General features: G+C 33.1%; 1 protein-coding gene across 1 annotated transcript in view; it reads left to right on the forward strand.

Moving 5' to 3' along the window:
• The window catches only part of LOC134529168 (syndetin), a 73,468-nt gene that overhangs the window by 17,552 nt on the left and 43,550 nt on the right, over positions 1-12,366 (forward strand). The window contains exon 3 of the mRNA XM_063362990.1: positions 3,830-3,966. Within this exon, the coding sequence (XP_063219060.1) occupies positions 3,830-3,966 (137 nt within the window). The remainder of the gene's footprint in view (positions 1-3,829; positions 3,967-12,366) is intronic.

Below are 12,366 nucleotides of genomic sequence, written 5' to 3' on the forward strand. Positions count from 1 at the left end.
CTGTTCTGGTGGTGCAGCAAGCCAATTCAAAAGCAGATATAAAGAAAGTGATATTTTCCATGAAGTTTCCAGCTGACCACAATTACTTTGAAACGTCCCATGTAACAGGCCCCATGATGGTGTTGGCAGGAAAGCAAAGAGAGTGATATTAAGGGCCGGTTTTATGACCCCCGGCTAAATCTTCAGGTTAGCTAGCCCTCAGGTTAGGCTAGCCTCCGGTTAACGAACGAGGGGTGTATTATGACCCATACTTAGCCTGTGGTTGGCTAACCGGAACCTGACGAAGCGTGTAGTATAATAATGGGTGTGTTGGTAATGAAATAAACCAGAATTTGGTAACTTTTGTTGCGAGACAGTTTTTTTTCTGGTAGAATGTCACCTGTTTGATTGTATTGTGAATCATAATGTTTACAGCTGGAGTAAAGAAATATGCCGCGAACTTTATCTTGCAACAGATAACCAAAAACTTCTTCGACGTCAAACCTGCTTTGTATTTAACCATAAAATTACAATTTAAGATTCATAACCGTGTGTTTTTAAGTTTACTCTTGTATTTAAACTCATGATTTTGTTAGGTTATATATTAAGCCAAAACTAACGAAGTAATTCTATACAAACAAATAAATAGGGTTAAGACATTTTTGCTAGAGAACACTTATTTCTTTCATAAATTTATTTCATAATCAAATAATATAGACCCTGTTTCGGGAAAATACTTGTCAATTTTCATTTCACTGGTGTAGGTTTAATTTTTGTACTAATAGTTTCGTATCACGTATCCAAATTAATCCGATCATGATGGAATTAGTTTGTGGTATAGGATGCTTGCTGTTTTAATTTAGTAGGTCGAGAGATCCTAGACATATTCACTGGTGAAATAATTATGATTGTAATATGTATACGAAAGAGATACATTTTTACAAGACGTGACATAATTTGTTTGTATCGTGATATGTTAGATATTTTGTGTTATGTACAGGATTTTTCAACATTCTAAATTAAAACAGAAAGTATAATGTAAAACAAGACCAACATATAAAGGGTCATGCCGATAGGATCAAGGGATAAACTTGGATACGGGAAACAGAATAATTCCAGTGCTGTTTTCGTTTTGCACTTGCGTGGCAGGTAGATAATAAGTAGGTACCTAAAGGTTTGTAAGATAGGGAATGGATAATTGGGTAACATTTATTTTCACATTCAATTGTATTCATTGAATTAGAACCACGTCTGAAGTCGTATGAAGTGTATTTCATTACCGGCATATGTCCACTGTATTACGAATAAAAATTCACAGATACAACTTCCACGAAAACACGTATTTTATAGGTAATAATAACCCTCGGTTTGCAATTTTAAAATTCACTAATTTACACATATTCTTAAGCAGGAACATTTAAGTTTATACACATCGCATACGTTTATGTACTTCGTGATCAATTAAAGTCAAATAATAATATACGACTCGACGAGAATCGAAAAGAGTGACTACACTTTCATGTAATTGTTAATAAAACTTTGACGAATACGGCGAAGCATTTTATATTTGGTAATAAATTATTCCATCGCATCCTGCAAATATTCAATAGAATTCCTCAAATAGTCATCATCACTAACAACAACTAACCTCGCCTGATACATCGCCATTTTATTTTCTGTCGCTTAGCCTCCGGTTAAGCAGCTAGCGGCCGGTTCATCCACCCGCTAGTTTAGCCGGGACTTTAACTGAAAGGTAGACGTTAACTGGGAGTCATAAAACCAAAATAAGAGGTAGCCTGCGTTTAAATTATAGCCGGAGGTTTAGCGGGGGGTCATAAAACCGGCCATAAGAAGTGAGCTTCAAAAAAAGAATTATAGCACATGGAGCTTAAGCTTTTAAAAATGCTGCTGCCAAATTAGTAAAATCTCTTATTATATTGTATGCTCCTGAAACTAAAATACCAGATATTGCATGAAAGCTACAGCATCATTGGGATAGTTTTCTCCCAGTGCTTGGACTCCGTAAGTATCACTATGTGGTGCCAGCTGAAAATGGCAACAGTGCTCTGCTGTTAATAAATTAAGGGTTTTCTGGATGGGAGAGTAATGGTGTATGTTGTAAAATTATTAAGAATATTAACACTATACTACCAGGAAATATTGAAAACTCTCCAGAGACATCGTCACAAGAAATTAATAGTTTGGAAATTGAAATCTCTAAACTAAGTCAAGGTAAATTTGTGCTATCCAAAGTAATTTCTGAGAAGAACTCCATGGTTTGTTACCAGTGTATAAATAAAGAACTATTGTCTCTAAGTGATTTTCAAGTAATGGGTTTGAAGGCAATAGACAACAAAGGAATATGATGAAAGTGATATATTTACACTTTCAAGAAGTGATGTGTTGCTTTTACTCCCTGATCCACTAATGGAATGTTGAATGGGTAGTAATAGGGTTATTTACAAGTTTAACGTTTTTACTGATGTAATTAAAACTTAATTTGCTTCTAACATGTGTTTGTTCATTTTGCTATTTAATATTAAAAAAAATTTAGCCCTTGAATTTTTAAACCATAATGGCATAAAATTTCCTTCAATTACATCCTTCCGTGACAGTACTTGAAGTGTTTTCATAACTGAAACATGTAAGTAAACAAAACCATAAAAATTTGTTGTTGTATGTAAAATGATGTACATACCTGGAATATTTAATTGAATTTACTATTACGCTTGCAATTGGGCTTTCACCCAGTGGCAAGGAGTTCACCCTTTTCACTCACTTCCCCTTGTTAAATTAATGTTATATTCAGAGGTAAAAATTGCAATATCACATTGAATAGAGAACAGTATGTCTTTTTCCTGTCCTTCCGGGATGTTACACATTATAATTTTTATGAATTAATTCTACATATATTAAAAAGCAAACCTGATTTCAAATCATTCCTATCAACTCACATTTTCTTGCAAAACATTTTCGTAACAAATATTTATAATACTCAGGAAATTATTATGATTGAATTGTTAGCATGCAGTTCTTCCACGACAAAAAAATTACTGTGGCCTGACCCGTAAATGTTGAATGAATTTCCAGCCTTTTGTTACCAAATGTCATGCAAGGCAGACTAATGTTTGTGCTGTATCACAAGTTCCAAAATGAATTGGATAGCAAGTGGTATAACAATTGGAAAATTACATGAGTACAACAACTAAATAATAACTTGATGTAAGTTTTTGGACGTACGCCATTGCTAAGAACTTTCTCTTAGTACATTTTTCTTTGTTTGTTGACCATATTCCTTTTTCGGAATATTTTGTGGTGTTCATATCCTTGTTGACAACAGCAATTGTTTGCTTAATTTTGTGTTTTTTTTTGTCTTTTTTGGGTATTTTTATTTATTTATTTTATTTATTAGTTTTTCTTCAACAGAAAAAGTTCTTAGCAATGGCGTACGTCCAAAAACTTACATCAAGTCATGCACTCCCATTGCACAAATCTTTTAAAGATAACAACTAAATAATAGTTTAAAAATGTATTGTGATAGAAAACATAAAAGAAAAAAACTCGAATTTTCCATGCTCATTTCATATTTACGCACTGTAGGTCTTTACTGCAAAACAGATAAATTTATACGTGTAAGAGAAAAGATAATTTTTTGAAGGTTTTTTTTTTTAAATCTAGTTTTTGCAAGTGAATTTAATTATTTTTTGGTTTAAATATACATTATTTATTTTAAGTACATCATGTCTTTGTGAAAATTGTATTGCTATTAAGTAGAACTTCCATAGTTTTTTTTTAGAAAGAAACTGTTTACATAATTTTAATAAAGTGTGTTAAAATGTTTTCTTTTCAGAAATTACCAGAAGTTTTGGATTGTTCTTTGATTGAAAATCAAAGGAAGGTATTACAGCAGCAACTTGAAGTTGTTTCCAATAAAGTCCTACAACTTATTCTTCAGAAACAAGTTGTGTGTAATGAAGAATTTGAAAGGTATTTCAACTTATCATTATGATAAATTTATTTTAGTCGTATAAAAAGAAACCCCTGCAATACTTTTTTTTGTTATGTTACTGTATACCTCAGTGTTAAATGAACAATGTTGTTATGTTAGTTCTACAGGCCTCCCAGGGTGCCATTGGTTAGCATATGTGAACTAAGGAAAACATATTGAGTGCTTAAAACCAATATGTATACATATAAAATAGCATTAAGTTTCAGACTGCATCCATTTGATTTTTTTTTTGCATACAAGTCATGTTATACAAGAAGACAATGACAACAAATTAAAAAAAAATAAGTAGGTAAATATTTTTTTCTCATCTTAAATTGGTTCTTCCTAGGAAAATGATTTATTTAACAGTACAAAGCTCAAATTTCCCATTGACATTTTTAAATATGTCTTCAAATATTTATCTTTAAAGACTTAATATTTTCAAGTTTTTGGAAGATTCTTAATGGCTTGGCAGGCTTTTCAGTAACTTTGCCTCATTTTCCAATTTTCTGTGCAGAAAAATTTTAAATGTGTAGTATAAACTTACATTGTGTAAGAAATAGCATTATTCCACTTACACAACAAATACAACAAAGCTGGCACTTCAGTGGTTTAAGAACAATACAAGGGTCTGAGGTCTGTAACACTACCTCTCTGATGCTTTCCTGTGGTAAACTAACCAAATTTTGAGTGGTGTTTTACTAACTGCATGTTGTTTTCAACAATCATCTATTTAAAAAACAATTCTTTCAGCTTACCATTTGAATCTTCTCTATTAGTTTGCTTTTCTTCCTAGTTCTATGTTTTATTAATAAGGAACACATTTTCTTTTCTTCAATCTTTCATTTCCCCAACAAACAGTCTGAATAACTCTGTCATTAAATTATTTAATGATTTGGTGCTTGTATTTCACAGTTGATTTTCTTCTCTGCGATTCCAAAAGAATATATGTAATTATGTCTCTCTATAACCTTTACTACAAGACTGATTTTGTTTGTTACAAATAACTTCTTATTGTTTCACTGTGTGTCCACACATTTTTTTTTTTTATTTGTTGAATAGTATTATAACTAGAATTGTATTTTGTGTGTGTTTAAATTTGCTTTGCTCATCAGAAGATAAACAGGAAATATGTTGGGTTTTGCCTATTGTAGATTAAATTATATTAATGGAGGAGTATCTATTTTGGTCAAAAAAATGTTGCTAAACTTATTGATCAGATTAATGTGAATGAATTTTGTATTGAGAAATAATGTGAAATAACTTGTATTGCTATGCAGAATGAAATATTAATTATTGCCACTGTATATAGGACTCCTGATTCCAATGCTTAAGTTTTTACTCATATTTTAAATAGTTTAATTTTATATTTACGAAGCTTAAATATAAAAGCTATAAAATAGTTATAACTGGTGACATAAATATTGATGTACCTACCAACAATGATTACAAAACCCTGCAATTTCTCTACATGTTGCATTCGGTAAATTTATATTGTCTTAATAAAGAGCCTACTTGTTTGATATCTCGTCTGGATAATGTAATAGCTAATAAACAACTACTTTAAATAGAGTGTGTAGTGGTTAATCCACATTTATCTAATCACTCAGGACTTACAGTAGAACTCCCTATAAAAGTGGAAGAGATTAGGCCTAGTGCTGAACTTTTGAGTTCGAATATGAGTAGGTAATGTATAAACATAGAGAAGTTGTAATAAGTTAAATATTTGTTTGCTTAAGAAGAAATTGTCCAATATAAATTTTATAGACATTTTCTGTAATGTAAATAGTGTAAATCTAGGTACTCAAAGTGTTTTTTCAATATATTGATGGATAAATTAGATCAAAACGGTCCTATTGTACAAAAAGACTGTAATAATCACAAAATGTCCAACTTCCCAAAAAGAAAGTGGTTTAAACCTGAATTGCATAGACTACGATTATTTATGATAATATGTCATAAATTGTCTGAAACTAACCCAAAATTTAAGTTAACTTACGGTAGGTTAAAATTACAGTACGAGGCTCAGATTAGGTTAGCTAAACATAAATTTAGTGAAGACTTTATTAATAACTCTAGTAACAAATGTGAGTCAGTCTGGAGAGTGATTAATGCAGAAATAAACCAAATAAAACATAATGATAATGATATACCTATATCAGTTTCAGATTTTAATCAGTATTTTACAAATGTTGGTGATAAAGTCAGGCCTAATGACCACGTTGTAGATTTAGATAATGTTGTACAACTTTAATTCACAAAAAATTAAATATTGGTACAAATAATTTCATAAGGACTGAAACAACTATACATGATGTCAGTAAGGTAATAAGTAGCTTAAGTAATTCTTGCTCAGAGGATTATTATGGTTGTTCAAATTACATTATAAAGAAATTGCATGATCTATTACTGTTTCCTTTCACTTTCTTGATTCATTTTTTACATTCTATGTGTGGCCCGGATAAGCACACAAACGTAAAAAAAAAAAACCATGTTCTTTAGGAATTTTTAATTTCGATGGTTGTGTTCGACGTTATTTGGAAATAAAAGAGTTTATTAAATTACCTTTGTTTAATTTCTTTCCAAAAAAAAATTGTTTTTTCTCATCGTTACATGGCCTCAGTACACAATTTTACTCATGAATTTAGTTCGAAAGCTTTGTTACTTGCACAGTTTTTTTGTTTTTTCTTATACAAATTTTTACGAGGTCTTTGAATTTTGATAGGATGAGGTCCAAATACATACCACAGCACCATACATCTTGCCATTGATGGTCGAGGAGTCTTGTCACTCGCCAAAAAAAAATATTTTAGTAATGTCCCTTGGTTAACTACGTAACTCAAGGTACCGTCGATCGTGGACTGGAATCACGCGAAGTCGGGCCGATGCCGACGCCTAGGGCCTAAATTTCCAATTAAATTGTCCGAATATACAGAATTTAGGTTAAAAAAATGTGGCCTGGCCCCAGCCCCTAGGCGTAAAGTTGTCTCTTAGTAACTTTCCATAATATGGCGTGAGTTGCCGACGACGTAACCGGGTTCGGCGACGATTGAGCGACAAGTGCCAAGTGACCTGGTCAACGAGACTACCTTCCTTTGTAAAGGTGAAGACAAGGGAGGCAACCCCGTGGGCCAACTGACCAATCAGAGTACAGAATTCAGAAACATGACCATATAAGGAAATTCGGACGGGCGCATCACTTCATGCCAGGGCTCGCCCTGATTGGCTGGCTAGTGGTAGCCTGTAGAGAACTTTCCAGACGGTCGCCACAGCTGTGCGTCCATGTGACGCGTAAATCCCAAACACGCATTTACACGGTGAAACATAACTTTCTGGCACCAGTGTGTCGCGCCTGTCCGCTCTTCCTTCTGTACCTTCCAGACTATTCTCGAAATATTACACTAGCAATATCCAATAGAATTTAGAATCACCCAACAAATTTTAATACAATGTTCAAAATTTAGTACCTAATCAAAGTTGAAATTTATACCGAATTAGAAATTTTGGTTTAAAAATTATGTCCTGTAAAATTATAGTCTACACTCCTTTAAACAAAACAGTTACCGGTACTGAAATTAATTATCAAATATCAAAATTAATTATTATGAACTGGAGTTAACCCACAAATTAATAATTAAGTATCTCAAGGAAATAAGTATTTTAAGGCTATTCATGAAATTTAACCAAAGCATTAATAACAATTCTTAACAGTTCTGAACCATTATCCTTATCTACATATTAAAAAATTATTATCCTTCATATCAAAGTAATACTTAATCAATATTCTTATGACCCAAAAAATATATATATAACAAATTCTCATTGTGCAATGCTACATAACCCCCCATACTTTTTGTTTGAATTTGTAAAAAATTTAATCAAAAAGTACAAGAGTGTCAATTGAAACAAAAGCGACCATGACAAATCAACAAAGTGTAAACAAATGCAACAAATTAACCTGAACATGAGTATCACAATATCTTTTTAACATAATAACAACATACCATTACTTTTCATGTGATTATAAATCCTTAAAACAAAACTATTACCCAAACATTGAAAAATTACATAAACAAAATTATTTCAATCCTCCATACCGAATTAAAAAGTGACAAATCAATCTTGCACAAAGAACACAATTAACACTTGATTATAGAGCAAACATAACCTTCAACAGGTTATACATCGACACAACAAAACATTTCATTGGAATTTCAGATTCATTTATCATTTAAAAAATATGCAAAATATTCACCATTAGTTAAATGTCTTTAGTTCAACATGATAAAATTCTTGATCCCATTAATTTGGTTACAGTATCAACATAAACATACCTTAAGTACATAATAATCAAACCTTGCACAGTTGATTGTCCATATTAATGTTTCATTGAATCATACTAAAAAAGTACATACACAACTTGCTTAAAATTTACCTTTTTTTTTTGAACCCAAATATTTGTTCAAAAATGCTACCTTTGCTGCCTCTTTAAATTTTTTCCATTCATTCTCCTTATGCATTGCCCATTGCAATGCAACACCATCCAATTTAGTGATAAACAATTCTACCTGTTGCTCATCCGAACCCCTAACATAGCTAAATACTTTCTCACATTTGGTTATAATTGTATCGGAGTAGCCCCTCGATCATCCCCAAAAAATTTAGGCACTGTTTTTTCAAAAGTGTTTACTTCATCTACAGTTAAAACTGAACTTCTAATGTTATCCTGTCCATCCCCTCTAATCTTACTCAGCTTTTCCTCCATTTTTTGTAAACATTCTCAACCCACTTCATCTCTGAAATTCTGTAACTGGTTACTTATTTTTGAATTTTCTGTAAATATCCTTTCAACATTAGCTTCAAAATTCTCTTTGACTTCTTGAATTTTCTTTTCATTGTAATAGATATTTTGGGAATTCTCATTTACTTTTAACTGCAAATTTGTGATATCCCCTGGATTTTTGGCGATTTTGTTTTGTACACCTTCATTATGTTGTACAAGTTCGGAATTTTTTTTACTATGTTCCTGAATTGTTTTACCTGTTTGTGTCAAATTTTCCTGAACTTGGCCCACTATTTTTTCACATGTGTTTAACCTAGACTGTACCTCCTCCATCTGCACTTCACAATTATTTACTTTGCAGACACATGAAGAGATTTGTTCATTAAGATCATTCCTAAGTGCATCAAATCGACTCTCAACTGTATTGGTTAGTTCTTGTTTAGTGGCATCTAATTTTTGTTCCATTATATGCCTGAATTCAGTCTGACCCTGTGACATGTTATGCATCATTATCATTAATTTTTCTAACATTTGATTAGATATATCCATGGGGAGGAAACTGGAATAGGAAATTGTTGCACAGGCTTTTTTTTTATGATGGACCCTATTTTTTGTTAGTTCGTCATTCGCCATGATACAGGTGACCGCGCTAAAAGCAATATCACACAATCACACTAAAGACTTAAACAAGTATAGCATAGCTACTTGTACTTGTAACAAAGTTTCTACATCAATTTTTAAAATTATTCATTATTATAATAAAAATAATTTGCTTTGAAAATACTCGACTAAAATAAGTAGGATATTTATTTGACTCGCAAGGGTTGACTTGCTGGCGCCATGTTGTGTTTAGTGGTAAACAACAACTTGCAGCTGGTAAATTAGAAATCATTTTAAAATATTTGGTTAGCAAGAAAACGTGAAAAGATAGAAAAGTATGGACGATATGCCTATGAGCGAAAATGTGCAGTAAGATGCTGTCGTTCAAAACCAGAAGAGCAAAGATTTTTTCTAATGAGTTGAGTGAATATTTTTATAAAATAGTGCATAACCAACTCCGTGTTCATCAGATTATTAATAATAATGTGTACAATACAGCATCCATTTCTGGCACAACCTTTACATCGTCTTCTATTTTCATATTTCCTGTAACTAAAATGGAGTTATTGTCAGTAGTTCATAAATCAAAAGGTAAACGTTCATCAGGTTTAGATGCTGTACCTGATTTTATTATTAAAGACTTGTATTGATTATATAGTTGACCCATTGTTATATCTTTATGATGAATCTTTTATGCAAGGTTATTTTCCTACCTTATGGAAGTGTTCAAAAGTTATTCCCTTGCATAAAAAAGGTCCTTGTGACGCCTCTCAGAATTATAGGCCAATATCTCTTCTGTCCTCATTCTCAAAAATATTAGAATTAATAATGTTTAATAGAGTAATGTCATTTTTTGAGAAAAATAAAATTTTAGTTGATAGTCAACATGGATTCAGGTGTTGTAAATCGACGATAACTGCACTTTATGAATTTATCAGCATGCACCGAGCAGCCAGCGCTGCCCGTGCATACGGCCTCCCTCCCCTTTTTTCCCCTCTTCCCTTTCCCCTTGGCGGCGGGCGACACTAGCGCCACTTGTTCGTTTGGTTTTAAGATGGCCGCGAGGCTTTCCTCGCGGCAGTCGTCGTCGGGACGCGGCTAGAGCAGCTTGGTCTGTTTCCCCCTGAAGGTATGGTTGGCATAGACTGAGACGTCAGTTCGCTTTGGGACGCGGTGGCCGTGCCCTACTCTTGTAATTTACCTTTGCCTTTTTTCTCGTTTCTGTTGTTTAAATTCACCATTTCGGCTGCCACCTGGCAAAATTATGTCTAGGCTATAGTTCGGTTATATTTTCTGTTTTCCCCTCGCCAACCATGACCCTTGCTCATTTTACTGGTTACGTCTTGTTTTTTCCTTGCCTTAGTGTAATATGTGCTTCACGCGGCGGGTCGTGCGTGTTTTGCCTCGTACATTTTTAGTTAAATTGCTGGCTGCCTTTCGAAGTTTTCTCTCTCGGCGTCTTTCTGCTCTCCCGGCGACGACAGCATGCAACCTTAACTTTTGCGTGCGCACATAACTTTTGCGGTGGAGTCAATTGAGCTTTATGAAAATTGTTAAATATTTTTGGAGGTTTCATCTTTCGACCTTGCTGTTCCCTGAGCGGGACGCGATTTGACGCTCGACGCCATTTGATTTAACTGTATATCTTTACTTATTGTGTGATTTGTCTCATGTATTGGCCCGCTCGTGAATTGAACTGTAAATCTTTCCCGCTGCGGCGATACCTCACAGTTCATTATTACATAATTGTTATTATGTTATACATGTGTACTCGTAAATGGCGGTTGTAAGGTGCCTGTCCTTTGCATTGTTATTTGTTTAGGGGCAATTCTACTTTGCTTGTATGAATGTTCAAAGTACTACAAAGTACTAATTACTTATTCACTTCTACGTGTTGCGATTTCTTTTGTAACAATATTTGTCTATAGTTGTTCCTAAACCATGTTTGTACAATAATTGTTTATTATTGTAAATTTGTAAATAAAACTTAGATGCTCTTACGCCGGCTCTTTACACTCTTGTTAGCCTTGTTACTTAACAGGAACACCTCTCTGGAGGCGATTCCCCTACCAGAAGGGGTTTAGACTGAGGTTCCTAGTGGGCCTGGCTTTTCCGCTCGCTTGGGGGTTGTGTTCATGTTGGGGCTTGTCCCTGAAGTGGGTGCAAGCAATATAACTATGGACCTACACAGAAGGAATCATCCTGTTGGGCTATTTTGTGACCTAAGTAAGGCTTTTGATAGTGTTAACCATAAAATATTAATTAACAAGTTAAGCACATATGGTGTAAGAGATACAGTGCTTAATTGGTTAACATCTTACTTGTCTCAGCGTTCACAAGTAGTCGTAATACAACATATAGATCCCTTAACCATCATAAAATATAATGTTCATTCAGATAGGCAAAACATATCTGTTGGTGTTCCTCAGGGTTCTGTACTAGGACCTTAGCTTTTTCTTATATACGTTAACGATTTGCCTAAAAATGTTAAAGAGTGGGAAAATTGTATTATATGCTGACGACACTAATATATCTATACATGGAGATAACCCTTTAAGTTTAATTGCAAATATTAAAATTTTAACTAGGGACATCATAGATTGGTTTAAGGCTAATGAATGAATTCTTACTAACACAAAAACAACGTGGCTGCATTTTAAACTTAATAACTTATACAATTTGCTAGACCCAACTGTATCGATTAATGGTGATAATATATCTCAATAAAATTCAACCAAAATACTAGGTAAATATATTGAGAAGAACCTTCTCATATTGCTCATTTAACTAAAAAAATGAGCTCAATATTATTTGCTATGAGAACATTTTCAAAACGGACTAATCTAAATGCTTTAAAAATTATTTACTTTGGTTATGTTGAACCTCACTTACGATATGGAATAATATTTTGGGGTAATTCCACGGACTCATCTAAAATTTTTCAAATACAGAAAATATTTGTACATATAATGATGCATGTAAATTATCGTACCTCATGCAGACAACTTTTCAAAAG

Source organism: Bacillus rossius, chromosome 2 (assembly GCF_032445375.1).
Source record: "Bacillus rossius redtenbacheri isolate Brsri chromosome 2, Brsri_v3, whole genome shotgun sequence".
NCBI classification, from domain to species: Eukaryota; Metazoa; Arthropoda; class Insecta; order Phasmatodea; family Bacillidae; genus Bacillus; species Bacillus rossius.